The sequence below is a fragment of the Equus asinus genome, chromosome 3 (genome assembly GCF_041296235.1).
Source record: "Equus asinus isolate D_3611 breed Donkey chromosome 3, EquAss-T2T_v2, whole genome shotgun sequence".
Taxonomy (NCBI): domain Eukaryota; kingdom Metazoa; phylum Chordata; class Mammalia; order Perissodactyla; family Equidae; genus Equus; species Equus asinus.
In genome coordinates this window covers 93756117-93772249 of record NC_091792.1, presented here as the reverse complement: position 1 = coordinate 93772249, position 16133 = coordinate 93756117, and the positions used below count along the sequence as shown (strand labels likewise).

Below are 16133 nucleotides of genomic sequence, written 5' to 3'. Positions count from 1 at the left end.
TTTTAAATGATAGCTTCCCAGTCCATTTTAAAAGAAAATTCAAATTTTCAGTTCAGTCCAATGCATCATTTGTGTATGGTTTTTGCGTCATGATTGGATGTGTTCAGCAGACTAGGCACTGTGGAGTTTCAGACTATTGTGAGACCCTGTGGAGTTCACTGTCAACTGCTACTGAGCAGGAATTCCAAAATCTCCTACCATAACTTTTTCTGGTGATGGTTATGTTTAGGAAGCAAACAAGACCTTAGATTTCAGAATGTGAAAAAGAAAGAAGTCTTTTCATGGAAAGCATACGCTTATTAACGTGTAAGGCAAGATTGTGAACTAATGCAAGCTATTGTAGTGGACGATAAAAAGGTTACATTATCTTTAAGTAAGGGAAAAGGGCTTCTTTGAGAACCATATTGCAAATCTTTATCTCCATAATAGAAAAACTTAACTTCTCTTGAAACACTTAAGCAGACTTTTAATTTCAACTACTTCAGATAAGAAATGGTAGTTTGACTTTTTGACCTTCAGTTTTGCTACAGTTTACTCTGTATAACAGTAGTGAATATGTGGACACAGACACCTTTTCTTAGCATCCTGGTGTAGTGGTTAGAGCCCAGACTCTAGAGTCAGTCACCTGGGTTCGCATCTCAGCTCTGCCACTTACTACTCTGCATCCTTGCAGAAGATACTTAACCTCTCAGATGCCTCATGTGTCTCATCTGTGAAATAGAGATAACAATAGTATTTACCTCACAGAGATGCTTTGAAAAATTAATGTTAGTACAATGACTGACACATAATAAAATAGATTCTAAGTAACACATAAAATAAGTTCTTTTTTATTCTTTATCGCTTCTTTGTCTCATCAGTACCGTTAGTAAGCCATGAAATGATAGAAGCTCTTGTAGAAATGAAGAGGGAGTGAGGAGTGCAAACAGCCTGAAATTACAGAAACAGTCCCCCTACTAAAATCGTTTGGGGGAAAGCCAATTTTATGCCTCTTATTCTTCAGTATCTAATAAATTGAAACAATTTGTGCTTACAGTTTTTCATATCAGTAGAACTGAGATTTTAACCTAAACCATATTTGATCTCATTTTTAAATAGACTATAAACTTAAAGTTCACAAATTACTCCACAAAAAGGATTGATTCCTCCTCTCTGAAATAAGGGATTGTACCAGATCATCCTATTTATAGTTCTCAAGTTGAATATGTGTCTAAATTTAATATTTTATTTAGGGGTTGGAAGGAAATCCATATTCTTCAATCTCAAGTCCATATTAGGTTTGTCTAAATACACTTACTCCTATGGCTGACAGAGGAAACCAAGCCAAGCCAGGCCAGAGGTGATATTTGATAGGACCTCTCATCATTAATGAATAATTTATATTTCATAGAATAATATATGTAATAATAATGTAATTAATATAAATAACCATTTAACAATTTATAATTAATAAAATTAATGATTTGCAATATATTTTCTCCATGTTTGACTGAGCAATGTTTGAATTTCTAAATAATTTTGTCTTCATAATCATCTTTGAACATACTCCAGTTCATAAATTTCCCAATAACCTATTTTCTTCCACTGACAAATTTGATTCCATTGTGTTTTGTTTGGGTTCTTACATCCAACAGGTTCTTGGATGAAGTACAATCCTATTCGGGAGTTAACAAAATGAGTGTGCAGAACCTGGCCACTGTCTTTGGCCCTAATATTCTGCGCCCCAAAGTGGAAGATCCTTTGACCATCATGGAGGGTAAGTAAATGATTATGTTACATCCTCATCAAGACAACAGTGACCTGTCTCTTGGCTAGCCTGACCTGTTCTCCTTGGAGCAAACTAGGGAAGTAAGTGAATCCATGGGGACTCCACTTATTGAGTCACGCACTTCAAATGCAAAATAGATTTCTTTGGATGTCAGGCAATTTTTTGAGTTTATTAAGTATAATAATCTACTAAATGATTTCTCAGAATCCTTATAAAAATAAATCTCACTTCCACAAATCGTCCGTGAAGTATCATGCAAGAAGTGGAAAACTCTAATTCATTTTTTGAGGCTAATGCAATTTTCAGAAAATTCAAAAGCTACTACTTTAATATATTTTTATTAATTTGGCTTTATTTGATTGATTTCAAGAGGTAGACAAATCTGATCCTCTATAAGATAATACTGCATATTTACCTGTGGGTTGAAAGATGAGGGAATTCTTGTTTTCTAAATTACAAAATACTTCAAATTCTTTTCCATGATGAATTGCTACTTCTGTTTATTTCCAGCAGGCTCGTTGCCTGAGCACTTTTCTTACCTGTGGTTGTTAGCACCATTGTTTTTTGCAAATTGGCCTAGTTGAACATTTAAGAATTTAATAGGAAAGAGGGAAGGAGAAAAAATAATTATTTTTGGTTTCACTCTGAGTTTATTTAGTTTAGAACAAAATATCCCCTGACACTGTTCCTTCCTTGAAAATTCTGTGATTTTCATTCCTCTGTATCTTATGATAAGAGAGAGAGAAAAGAGAGAGAGAAAGAAAGAAAAAGCTTTTAAGTATTTGCCTAAATCAACTCAGCTTAACTTCCTTTGTCAAATATATAATTGAACATCAGATTTTTGGCAGTAAGATAGTTGGTCCAGAGAACTTTAATTTCTGTCTGAAGAGTTTAGCAGACATTAGGAAATATAAAATTTGAAGCTACAAGAAGCTTAAAGATATTTAGTCTATTTTCTAAAAACTTTTTACTATAAAATAAAATACATACAGAAAACCACCAACACTAACCACACATGTACACGCACACACACACATCTTAATGAATATCTATTAGACAAACACTCTAGAAATTACCATCCAGGTCAAGAAATATACCTTTTCTAGGCATGCCAAAGACCCCGCTGTCTAAAGCTACTTCTCCTCGCTCACGGCACCCTTCATCTAACTACCCAGACATTTATATCAATCACTTCCTTGCATTTCTTTCTAATTTTATCAACCAAGTGGACTCCTCTACACATTTTATTTAATCTTTACTACTTTTTTATTTGATATCTTTTTAAGTCTCTTTTAATATACAGGATCCTCTGCAGTTTATCTATTGAAAATTTAGGTTATTTGACCTATAGAGTTTCCTGTAGTCTGGATTTTGTTGATTGCATATTCATGGTGCAGTTTCATATTCCTCTGCCCTCTGTTTTCTGCAAATTAGGACCTGGATAAAATGCATGTTTGATATCCTTGGGAAGGCTATAGATTGTGTTGTATAACTTCCAATTATCTTTTTTGTGATCTTAGTGCAATTCTTAAAACAATCAATTCACTGGAAGTTGAAATGGTGATATTCTAAGTCTACAATTTTTTTCCATTTTATTTTATTATAGTAAAATACACATAACATACAGTTTACCATCTTAACCATTTGTAGGTGTGCAGTGGTATTAAGTATATTCATATTCTAGTGCTATCACCACCACCATCCCTCTCCAGAACTCTTTCCATCTTGCAAAACTAAAACTCTGTACTCATTAAATAACAGCTCCCCCTGCCCCCACCTCCTGGCAACCTCATTCTTTCTGTCTCTATGAATTTGACTACTTTAGGTACCTCATATAAGAGGAATCATATGGTATTTGTCTTTTTGTGACTGGATAATTTCACTTAGCACAAAGTCTTCAAGCTTCATCCATGTCGTAGCATTATAATTTTGAACCTAAGAATTGGAACACTTTTTATTTTTTTTAAAAATCTCTTTTCCTCATCTACTACTCAGTAACCCAGTGGTAACTTTTATAAATAAAAGGGAAGATAAATGCTACTTGAGTCTTTCCCTTTATTTGCCAATTTTTAAAATAATAAGATAGATTCGTAACATGCTCTAAAAGTGAGTAGTTGTTGGTGGTGTTGCTGTTCTTCTTCTCTCTGTCCTTCCTGTTATAAATATTATGTTATTTTTTAAATAGCATTATAAACTCATGTATTTAAGTCTATTTGATGAGTCAATGCATTGTAACTATTGTTTACCAATGCTGGCCAATGGAAGCATCTTCAAGCTGCCTTCCGAGTCCTTTTGACATGACCTTAATAATTTGGAGCAACTTTCTTTTTAGTATGACAAAATTTTCTGGGCTCATATTATATATTTCCTTTCCCAAACTTGGAATAAGTCAATTTCCATTTCCAAAAAGTTCTTTTAGTGGGAAATGATATTTCAAGACCAAAATCTAGCTACCAGTGATGTTCATTGCTACTGGCTTGGTCATTGTTTCTAAGCCTTTTAGTGGGCAGAGCTAGTAGATATAAATGCATACATACAGACATACTTATTTCATGCACAATATACACACATACACACTTACATTTTCAAGAAAAGTACCTCACAAGTTCACACTATACTTCCAATTCAGAATCATGACTGTATGGGTTTTGTTTATTCTTTTCTCTATTATAATTGTATCTTTTTTCTTCTAAATGGGAATCTGGGTTCTCAAAGACGTTGAAGATGACAGAATTAGAATCTCATAATTAATCATTTGCTCAATCTTTTGTCAAACTCATAATAGACTCAAAATAACAATATCAGTACTACCAACACCAGTATGATTACTGCAAACATTTAAAAGCTTTTTACATATGCTCTTCTAATTCTCCTTTCATGTTTTAATATTTGTACTATTTCTACATTGTCAGAGTGTGCACCCTTTATATACTATACTCTCTCCCTTTTAGTTCTCATTTAGTCTTACCTCTCTAAGTAACTAGGCATTTAATGCTCACTGGTAGTTCTTGTATTGTTGCCCCTCTAGTCTAGTGGTTCTCAAAATGTGGTCCATGGATACCTGGAGGCCCCTAAAATGCATTTAGGAGGTCCACGAGTTCGAACATATTTGCATAATAATACTCAGCTGTTTTTTGCCCTTTCGTTGAGTTGACACTTGCACTGATGGTACAAAAGCAATGATGAGTAAAACAACTGGCATCTTAGTATGAATTAAGGCAGTGGTGCCAAACTCCACTAGCATCATTATATTCTTCACTGCCATGCATTGGCAATAGGGAAAAAAAAGGCCAATTTTACTTAAGAAAGTCCTTGTTGAACAGTAAAAAATATTCACTGTATTAACTCTCCTCCCTTGAGAGCTCATCTTTTTTAGGATGAGAGCCTTCTCGAGAATTTCTTGTAGGGGGGGTCTTGTGGTGATGAGCTCCCTTAGCTTTTGTTTATCTGGGAAAGTTTTTATTTCTCCATCATATCTGAAGGATATTTTCACTGGACAGAGTATTCTTGGCTGAAAGTTTTTGTCTTTCAGAATTTTGAATATATCATTCCACTCTCTCCTAGCCTGTAAGGTTTCTGCTGAGAAATCCACCGAAAGCCTGTTAGGAGCTCCTTTGTAAGTTATTTTCTTCTGCCTTGCTGCCCTTAGTATTTTTTCTTTGTCATTAACTTTTGCCAGCTTTACTACTATATGCCTTGCAGTAGGTCTTTTTAAAGTGATGTAATTAGAAGATCTACTGGCTTCGTTCACTTGTATTTCCAGCTCTTTCCCCAGGTTTGGGAAGTTCTCAGCTATTATTTCTTTGAACAAGCTTTCTCCTCCATTCTTCTTTTCTTCTCCTTCTGGAACACCTCTAATCCTTATGTTGCATTTCCTAATTGAGTTAGATATTTCTCTGAGAGTTTCATTTCTTTTTGGTCTTAGTTCTCTCTTCTCTATCTGAAGCGTTTCTATATTACTGTCCTCTAAACTGCTAATTTGGTCCTCCATATTGTCAGCTCTGTTGTTTAGGGAATCCAGATTTTTTTCTTTATCTCATCCATTGTGTTTTTCATCTCCAACAATTCTGATTGGTTCTTCTTTATGGTTTCAATCTCTTTTGCAAAGAAGCTCCTGAATTCATTGATTTGTCTTTCTGTGTTTTCTTGCAACTCATTGAGTTTTTTTATGATAGCTATTTTGAATTCTCTGTCATTTAGGTTATGAATTTCTATATCTTCAGGATTAGTTTCTGGGTACTTGTCACTTTCCTTCTGGTCTGGAGATTTAATGTACTTTTTCATACTGCTTGACAGCATGGAATTTTGCCTCTACATAGTTATTATCTGGTTGCAGCTTCCACCTGCCACCACTGGGTGGGGATCAGATGCTGTGTATTCTGAGCCCAGCATGATCTAGGGCTCCCAGCTCCAGCCGCCAACTTCTTTTCTCTCTGTACGACACTCTGACTGATGGCTGATCTGGAGTGCCAGGCAGGAGCAGGAATGCTTTCTTTCACCTGCACTTCTCTTAGCCTCTGCTTTTCTCTCTGTGCAGAGCTCTGGGTGATCACAAGGCTGGAGTGCTGGGCAGAGGAAGGGGCACCTTTTTACACCTGTGCATTTTTCCTGTCTGCCGCCTCTTTCTCTGTGCTGCACTCTAGGCAATCACAGAGACCTGCACACTTTTCCCAGCCACTGCCTCTCTCTCCACATGGCTCTCTGAGTGATCAGAGGGCTGGAGTACCAAGCAGGATGGGGAGGGAAACTCTTTTTCTTCTGCATGATCCCAGTGTTCTCCCTGGGCCCTCACCAACTGCTCTCCTGGGGTCCTAGTTTGATGGAGACATCCCCACAACAGCTCAGTCTCCTCTATGTGTGGGGCTTTCCCTCAGGCTGTGAGGGAACTTGGAGAGCAATGGTGTTCCCACGGAGGGCCGCCCCTTCCCCCTTTCCTCTCAGAGCCGTGTGCTGTCCAAAGTTGCTGGCTGCCATTGGGAAGAGAAAAGTACCGCTTACCAGCTTCCACTTACTCCAGAGGATTGGGCCCCACCACCTTCAGACATATGGCTGCATGGGTCTCTCAGACATCTTTTGTGTTGTGTGACTGTCCCCTGTTGGTGTATGAATGTGCTTTTGGTTGTACTTTAGAGGGGAGATTTCAAGGGGAGAGCTCACTCCATTATGATGCAGACATCACTCAAGAACTCATCTTTTTAATATTCTGGTGTGGAGAGATAAGATCTATGTATAAAACACTTCTTCCGTATATTGTTTTTAAAGTAATACAGCGATTTGCTCAAGAAAAAGCATTTGTGTGATTATTTGAGTTGAGAGCTGTACTAAATGCTTTTTCATAGAACTCCATTTTTACTTAAAAGAACGACTGACAAACTATGGTTTTTCAGACTTGAGCATTTAGCAGACATGTTCTCAAAAAAGAGCTAAGTTAACCTTTCACTTTAAGAAAAACAACTGGCAGAATTTGTTTTCATTGATAAAATTTGAACTTTCAAGTGAAAAATTTGTATCTAACACCTTGAGCTTGACAGCTTCCTAATATTTAACCATATTAACTAATATTTTATGGTGAGATTGTGTTGATATTAACAAATGTGTCTTTTATCCTGTAGAAGTAAATGTGTCTACATTTGGAAGATCTGCATAACTCAGTGAATTTTCCAAATGACATGTTGTCATAAGCCATACATTTGTAAAAAGGATCCAGTAAACATTCAGGTTAACTTTTCTGACTTCAGAGCCCAATCTTCTGTTTTTTCACATAGTACTGAAAAATATGACAGCTTGCTTTCTAAGCTGTGCTGGCTTTGTTCCCATCCTTGGTTTTAATTGGACCCTCCCTTTCTTTCATCTCTGATGTCCTAGTTCTGCTCAATTTTGATTCTCCTCCCAACAGTTTCCCCTCCATGTGGAGCCCTGTCTGGAAGGAAGCCCTGGCTGGTCAGTATTGAGAGTTCAGATGGGCCAGATGACTATAGTTCCTTCGGATTTCACTATAGATCACCTCTGTCGGATTAGGCACACTCCCTCCCAGTTTCACCTGCTGTTCTTAAATTAGCCCTTTGCATTTTCCAGTGAATACTTTGGGTATTTTCTATTCTCAGGCCCATCAGAGCCCACTTTGCTTCCCCTTGCTTCCTCCCTCACAGACATTAACACCATGCAGGTCTTGTGGCAATGGGGATTTGTTTCCAACAACTTGTGTTTTGAGGCTTTGGAGAATACCTTGTCACCTAGTTTTGTTGTAAATGTTGTCCTGAGTTAGGAGTTTTGCTAGCTAGTTGCTCTGTTTTTATGTGGAGATTTTATGAGATTCAATACTGTGCTGCCACCACCTTCCTAGAAGTCAGTGTTTTTTGGGTTTTGTCTATTTGTTTGTTTTAATTCTTGTTGTTGCTGTTTTAGAAGAAATCCTTCAAAATTACATAGTTTCCCCCCTCACCTCCTGCCAATATTGTCAACAGAAGAAAGCAAAGGTGCTCTGGGAAGAAGCAGAATCCTGAAATCTGAGTTTCCTAGGGTGCTGAAGAACATCATTTCAATAGGACTCCACTGCCTCTTTTTGTTCATAAGAAATCTGATACCCAGTGAGAAAAGTAATTTTCTCTAAACACGGTGAGAACATGTGCAAGGGATAGGTGCACAAGTAGACAAATAGGTTTTTGCAAGGAGGAGGGAAAAAATGGAGCAGCAAAAGAATCTCATCTGTTGTCTTCATTTGTTGAGGTCATGAAAGGTCTCAGTTCCGTGGGAGTTCAGTAGTTTCACTTAACCCAGAGTTGACCAGGCTCCTGGGGGAACTGCTTCATAGCAACCAAACTTTCAGGAGACCTCACAGATCATAGAAACCATATGCCACTCAACTGCTCCTTGGCCCAGACTCAACATGAGCCAGTATTTAAAGAAACAGCATTCTTGCAACCAAAAATAATTGAAAACAAATTAGATGTTTTATTGTGGTCTCTAGAGAAAACACCAAATCTGACTGCAATATTAATGTACAGAAAGTTATTTTAAAGTGCTGTACTATTGTCTGTCTCTTTCACTCAATACATATAAAATGCCCTCAGTTCTTTTTCCTTGCCTTCCTCTAGCCCCTCAAAACCTCCCAAATACATGCTAGTTATGTTCTTGTCTCCCTCAGTCTGTCCTTATTTTCTGGATGTACTCAATTTTTTTTTACTTTTGCAAGTAATTTTCTCCTCTTTCCTTACTCATTATCCTGATTTATATAAAATTGGACTTGCAGATGACCTAGAAAAATAAGAATTACCCTAAAACAGTGATTCCCTCCTCAGACTGCATATTATCATCACAAATGCAGATTTTTGAAAACCACGCCTCAGACCAATTTTATGAGAATCTCTGACGATGGGACTCAAGCATCAAAATTTTTAAAGCTACCTGGATGATTCCAGTGTGAAGCCAAGTTAGAATGTGGCAGATATGTTGGGGGGAAGGAGGAGGTGGAGAAAAGTTTAAATATTTAAACTTTAGTATTTTTGTCCTTTCACAAATAAATCAAAATGATCATTTTTTTTTCTTTCTGCTTTTTCACCCCAAATCTCCCCAGTACATAGTTGTATATTTTGTAGTTGTGGGTCCTTCTAGTTGTGGCATGTTGGATGCCACCTCAGCGTGGCCTGATGAGTGGTGCCATATCCATGCCCAGGATCCAAACCAGCGAAACCCTGGGCTGCCGCAGTGGAGCACGTGAACTCAACCACTCGACCATGAGGCCGCCCCCCAAAGTGATAATTTTTAATTTTAAAATAAAAAAATAAAAATACTGTTTTTGGTTAATTGACATTCATTTTCTGAGTAATTAATTTATAATTTATTAATTTTATAAGGCATTAATCTTTTGTATGCAAGATTTACATAGAAAGAAACCAAGCTCATAGATACAGAGAACAGATTGGTAGTTACCAGAGGTGGGAAGTGGAGGGTGGGCAAAATGAGTGAAGGGAGTCAAAAGGTACAAGTTCCAGTTATAAAATAAGTAAGCCTTAGGGATGTAATATACAGCATGGCGACTATCGTTAATAACAGTATATTGCATATTTGAAAGTTGCTAAGACAGTGGGTCTTAAAAGTTCTCATCACAAGAAAAAATTTTCTGTAACCATGTGTGGCAATGTATATTAACTAGATTTGCTGTGATGATCATTTCACAATATATACAATGGTTTATATACTAATATTGAACAATTAGAAATTGAAAACAAAAATATCATTTTAGAACAATATTCACGAATACAAAATATTTAGGGACAAATTGAAGCAAACATGTACAAGACATATATCCTGAAAACTACCAAACATTTATGAAAAAAATTAAATAAGAACTTCATAAATGGGGAAATACAGCATGTTCATGAGGATTGGAAAACTCAGTATCAATAAGATATTAATTCTCCTAAAATTGACCTATAGTTTTAGGATAATTCCCATGAAAATATCCCAGGAAGATTTTTGTTTGCAGAAATTGACAATCTGATTATGAACTATACATGGAAATAAAAATTATCTAGACTAGTCAAAATAATTTGAAATGGAAAAACAAAGTTGAAATATACTACCTGATTTTATGACTTAATAAAAAGCCACAAATAATCAAGATAGTGTGGTATCAATATAAAGACAGACATATAGACCAAAGGAATAGAACAGAGAGTACAGATATAGATCTACGCATATGTCATCATTGGGTTTTTGACAAATGAACCAACTTAATTCAATGAGAAAAGGACAGTCATTTCAACAAATGATGCTAGAAAAATTACATAGCCATTAAAAAAATACCCTCAATTCTTACCTCACATCACTCAAAAGGTTAATGTGAAATGGATAATAGACCTAAATGTAAGAGCTAAAAGTATAAAACGTATAAATAAGAACACATGGGAGAAAAATCTTTATGGCCTTGAGTTAGTCAAACTTACTAGGACACCAATAGCTCTAACGATTAAAAAGATTGGATGTTGGACTTCATCAAAATTAAAACTTTTGCTCTTCGAAAGCTATCCTTAAGAGAACAAAAAGGCAAGCCATAGGAGTTGGGAATATATTTGCAAGTCAAATATCTGATTAAGGAATTTGTTTTAAGAATATATAAAGAACTCATGCAACATAATAAGACAGTGAACTCAATGAAAAACAGGCAAAAGATTTGAAATAGATGTTTCATCAAAGAAGACAGACAAATAGCAAATAACACATGGAAAGATGTTCAACATCTTTAGTCATTAGGGAAATGCAAATTTAAACTACAATAAGATACTGCTACACATCCCCTACAAAGTATAAAATTAAGCCTGAAAATACCAAGTTTGGCTAGTAGAAATACAAAATGTTACAGCCATTTTGGAAAAGAGTTCAGCAGGTTCTTATAAACTTAAGTGTACACTAACCATAAGACCCAGTGAGCAATGTGCTAAGTACTTACTCAACAAAAAAGAAAACATGTGTACACTCAAGACTTGTAGTTAAATGCTCATATTGACTTTATTCATAATAGCCCTAATCTATTGTTCATCAACAGGTGAATACACAAATTTTGGTACATCTATAGCATGGAATACACTCAGCAATAAAAAGATTGGACTACTGATGCATGTAGCAACATGAATAAACATCAAAAGTATTATGCTAATTGAATAATGCCTGGACACAAATGCTTAACACTGTATAGTTCAATTTATGTGAAATTCTAGAAGAGGAAAAACTATAGTGACAAAAAGCAGATCAGTAGTTGCCATGGGTGGGAGGTGGGAATAGGTGATTGACTACAGGGCCGCCCAGGAATTTTCTGTCATGATTATGTAGTGTTTCCAGGATTATCACTTACCAAAATTCACCAAATATCTTACCGATGTCTGCACACCTGCAAAATGACATGCACAAGCTTATTCATTGCAAAAAATATAAATTGAAACTGCATTTAATAGAATTATGCTATATCTATGTTATGTATGTGTGTGTGTATAAGTGTATTTTAAAATGCCTAGGTACCTTTAAAGGAAAGTTGAATTCTTATCCAATGCTTATGAAGAAAAATACCTGTGATATGGTATTTAAAGTCAATCTCCTGTATAAAATTATATGAGCTGGGGAGAATTGCTAGATCACGTAGCACAGTGGGATTCCTGAATCTGGTTGGACTCTTTTGAATGGACCGGTGATTATAGCCACGCTGACCTCATTATTTGGCCTTCATATATCTCATCAGCATTCTAAGGCAGAGAATGACAGAGTGGCGGGAATAAGAAGGAACAAAAGATAGTGCATATTGCCATCATTTACTATCAAGCTATTCTGTCCTAAATGGCTATAAAAATGGAAAGAAAGTCCCTTTTCAAGGGATCATTGTCATTTATTATCCTGGACACTAGAGGAAAGCAAAGCCTCCCAAGATAGAAGAAAGAAATTTCTGAATCTCTAGGGTGCTGACACTCACTCTGTAATTGTGGCAGGTGCACTTTGGCATGACTGTTCACACAGTCATCATGGAGACCTTGGGGTTATCGCTCTTCAATTAATTAAATAATGCCCCACACAATTCACAGCTATGATGGGAAGCAGTGATGCTTCAAACGCTAATATTCCAGTGATGGGAAAAAGCTCCATTTTCCCAAAGTACTAGGCAGAGTCATATATAATGGAGGCTGCTAACCTTTGAACATGTATCTGTCATAGTGGCAAATAGTGAAATAGAACTACATACACATGTCTTCAAACAGAGTACATAATGGTGACACTGTTGACAGCCATTTTAACTATACTAAAATCTTTTTATCAGATTCACTGCTACATACGTTGAAAATAGGAATGATAAATTCAGAGGTTACTAAAAGAGGACAGATAGATATATAATACAATTAATTTCATTCAGTCTTTTTTCTTCCACAACTCTGTAATAACTGATGATTCAGTAAATAGTTGTTTTTTAATTTTGTTTTTTATTTAGAACAACCCCATGTTTACTTGCTACCACTACAGTTTAAATTTGCAAGAGCTGAAACATAACAGGACAAGTGCATGATTTGGAGTAAGAAGATGAAGTATTAAATTTCACATTGGTCACCTGTGATGGATGTGGCCTTGAGCAGATAGCTTAATCTCTCTGAACCTCAGTTTTCTCATCCTAAAAATGTGAAGTCCTCTCTCACAGGGTTTTGAGAAACTTAATTTAGAAGACGTAGGTGAAACATGTCTGCTGTGTTTCTCAAACTCCAACATATGTAGGAATCCCCTGGGGATATTGCTGAAATGCAAATTCTGATTCAGAAGGTCTGCAGTGGGTTCTGAAGCTTCAGGTGATGTCAGTGCTACTCTTCCGTTATCGCTGGTGTCAGCCGGGAGCTGGTTAGAAATGTAAAATCTCATGGCCTGCTCAACATCTGCATTGTAATAGAGTCTTCAGGTCATTTTTATGAACATTAATGTTTGAGCGACCTTGATCCAGCATCAGACCTGGCACATTTCAGATTCTTGATCTAAATATATTATAAATTTTGATCATCACAGAAGTGTGCAGAATGTAGATGGATATAACACATTTTTCCTACTCAAAATTTGATTTTGAATTATATTGCCCAGATGGTGAGCTAAAGAGTGACCTCACCCCAGGTCAGGTTTCTGCTCTCTGACAGCCAATCAATTAGCAGCTGTTTCAGTATGCATCTGCATTGTCAAAAGCCCTTGTCATCATTTTCCTCACCAAATCTCATCTTTTAAGTATTTTATATAGAAACTACATTTACTAACTGAAATTTAAGTTATTCCCTGTATTTATTTATCAGAGACTATGCTTAGGAGCTTCTGTCAACATGGTACAAAACCAGTTAACACACCAAATTAATGTAGTTCAAGCCAAAGTAAAGATGATTAGTGGTTTGCATTAGTCTATACAGCTTTATTGTAGGTGCATGAATAAAATCTATACTTAAGTTAGGAAACTAGTTTAGAAGCCTCATTAATGGTGGCAGCCAGTTTTAAGGGGTGGGAATCCAGCTTGTATGTCAGTTAGGAAAATGTGAAAATATATTTTGAGATTTCAGCTAATATGCCATAAACCCTGATAAATCTATTGATTTTTAAATAAATTACTGCTTTAAATAGTAAATCAACTCTTCTATCCACTATTGTCTGAGTTATTTTTACTCTTTGAAACCTATAAAGTATTGATTTCTAATTCATACTTTACAGTGCATAGTGAAAATATGAGGATCAAATGGGAACTGCGGTATTTCCCTCTGGAAGGAGAATTGTTTTCATTCTTGAAGGTCTTCTTTTCATTTACAACACCCTGAAGCTTTGGTATTTCTCATAGAGCAGGTTTGCTAGTGACAAATTCTCTCAGCTTTTATTTATCTAGGAATGTCTTTATTTCTCCTCCATTTTGGAAGCACAGGTTTGCTGGATATAAAACTCTTGCTTGACAGTCTTTCTTTTCGCATTTAGAGTATTTCATCTCATTACCTTCTAGCAATAACAAATGATGAGAAATCAGCTGTATATCTTATTGAGGATCCTTTGTACATGAGGCTTCTCTCTTGCTACTTTCAGTTTTCTATGTTTTTGGTTTAAGAGTTTGACTGTGACAGGTCTAGGTGTGAATCCTTTTGCATTTACCTTGCTTGGAATTTCCTGAGCTTCTTGGATGTATAGATCCATGTTTTCCATCAAACTGAAATATTTCTAGCGACTATTTCTTTTAATATTCTTTTTGTTCATTTCTCTTTCTACTCTCTTTCTGGGGCTACCATTATGCATATACTGGTATGTTTGATGGTGTTCTACAGGTCTCTGAGCTCTGTTTATTTTTCTTCATTCCTTTTCCTTTCTGTTCCTCAGACTGGATAACCTCAGTTGACTATCTTCAGACATGCTGATTCTTTCTTCTGCCTGCTCAAATCTAATGCTGATCCCCTCTGCTGACTTTCTTTTCATTTAAGTTATTGTATCTTTCAACTCCAGAGTATCTATGGTTCTTTTTTATATTTTCTGTCTTTATATTAATAGTCTCTATTTGATGAGACATTGTTCTCACTTTCCTTTGGTTTCTTTAGACATGATTTCCTTAATTTATTAGAACACATTTAAAATAGCTGATTTAGAGTCTTTGTCTAGGGAGTACCATGTCTGGGCTTCCTTAGAGTCTGTTTTCTTCCTGTATATGGGACATACTTTCTTAATTTTTTGCATGTCTCATAATTTTTTGTTGAAAACCAGACATTTTTAACAATATAATAATGTGAGAACTCTGGATATTGGATTCTCTCCCTCCCCAGGATTTGTTGTTTGTTGGCTTTGTGACTTTTCTGGAGTAATTTTATAAACTCTATGTTCTTTGCCATATTGGCCAGTGAAGTCTCTGCTTGGTTTGCTTAGTTGTTACCTGACGACTAGACAAAGATTTTCTTAAATGCCTAGAGCCAATAAGTCTCCTATTCTTTGCCAACGGGCTCTGTGTGCATGTTGTGGAAAACCTTTGACAGTTAGCCAGGCTGTTTACAACTCTGCCTTGGCCTTCAGTTTCTGCTTGTGCAGAGCCTCAAGTTGAGCCAGAGGTGAGAGACTAGAGCCTTCTCAGTTCTTTCCTGAGCATGTGTATTACCCTGGCTGCGCACACAACCCGAAGCATGCGTGTAATATTCTAGATTCCCAAGAATATATTGGAGCTTTTCAAACCCTTCTGTGGAAATCTTGTTTCTCAGATTTTTCCTTTAAGCTTTTTGGTTAGCCTATTGTTTGTCCCACCTGTTATCTTCTGCTTTAGGCAGCTATGATGTTAAATAAACGAGCCCCTCATTACTTTTGACCAATGCCCCTGAGAAAAATGCTGTTCACAATGGTCGAATTCCTAGTCAGATCAAGTAAAGACATGATCATGAGAGGGGTCATCGAGAGAACCACCAAACAGGTCAAACAATGACAATACTCTGGGAATGGAGCTTTGAAGGAGTTTCAATCCTGTTTTGCCCATTCCACAGGCTGCCATACTGCTGGTTCCCACTGTACTTGTGGGCTGTTGGTTTTCAAGGCTACTGCAAAGCTAGGGAGAGGAGATGGGAACAGGGAAAGTTAAAACACCCAGAGCTTGCTGTTCTGACTGAGATTCAACCGTTTTTCTTGAATAAATGTTCTCCAAATTGCAACAAGCCTTTAATTAATTTCCAGACTTCTGAAAATGTTGATTCAGAACATTTTTTTCTGTTGCTTTTATGGAGGAGAGGATTTTTAGAGGCTTTTTATTATACCATTCTGTTTGAGGTCAGTTAAAATGCCCTAAAGCTTTTGTATAGTGAACAAAAGTCATACGGAAACTCATTGTTTTGCTACATTAGAAAGACAGACCATA

The 16133-nt window shown here is 36.3% G+C and overlaps 1 protein-coding gene across 10 annotated transcripts in view; it reads left to right on the top strand.

Moving 5' to 3' along the window:
* Nucleotides 1–16133, top strand: part of ARHGAP24 (Rho GTPase activating protein 24) — a 705468-nt gene that overhangs the window by 681577 nt on the left and 7758 nt on the right. For all 10 annotated transcript variants that reach the window (XM_070505415.1, XM_070505414.1, XM_014854138.3 and 7 more), the window contains one exon: nucleotides 1635–1756. In XM_070505415.1, coding sequence (XP_070361516.1) covers nucleotides 1635–1756 — 122 coding nt within the window. The remainder of the gene's footprint in view (nucleotides 1–1634; nucleotides 1757–16133) is intronic.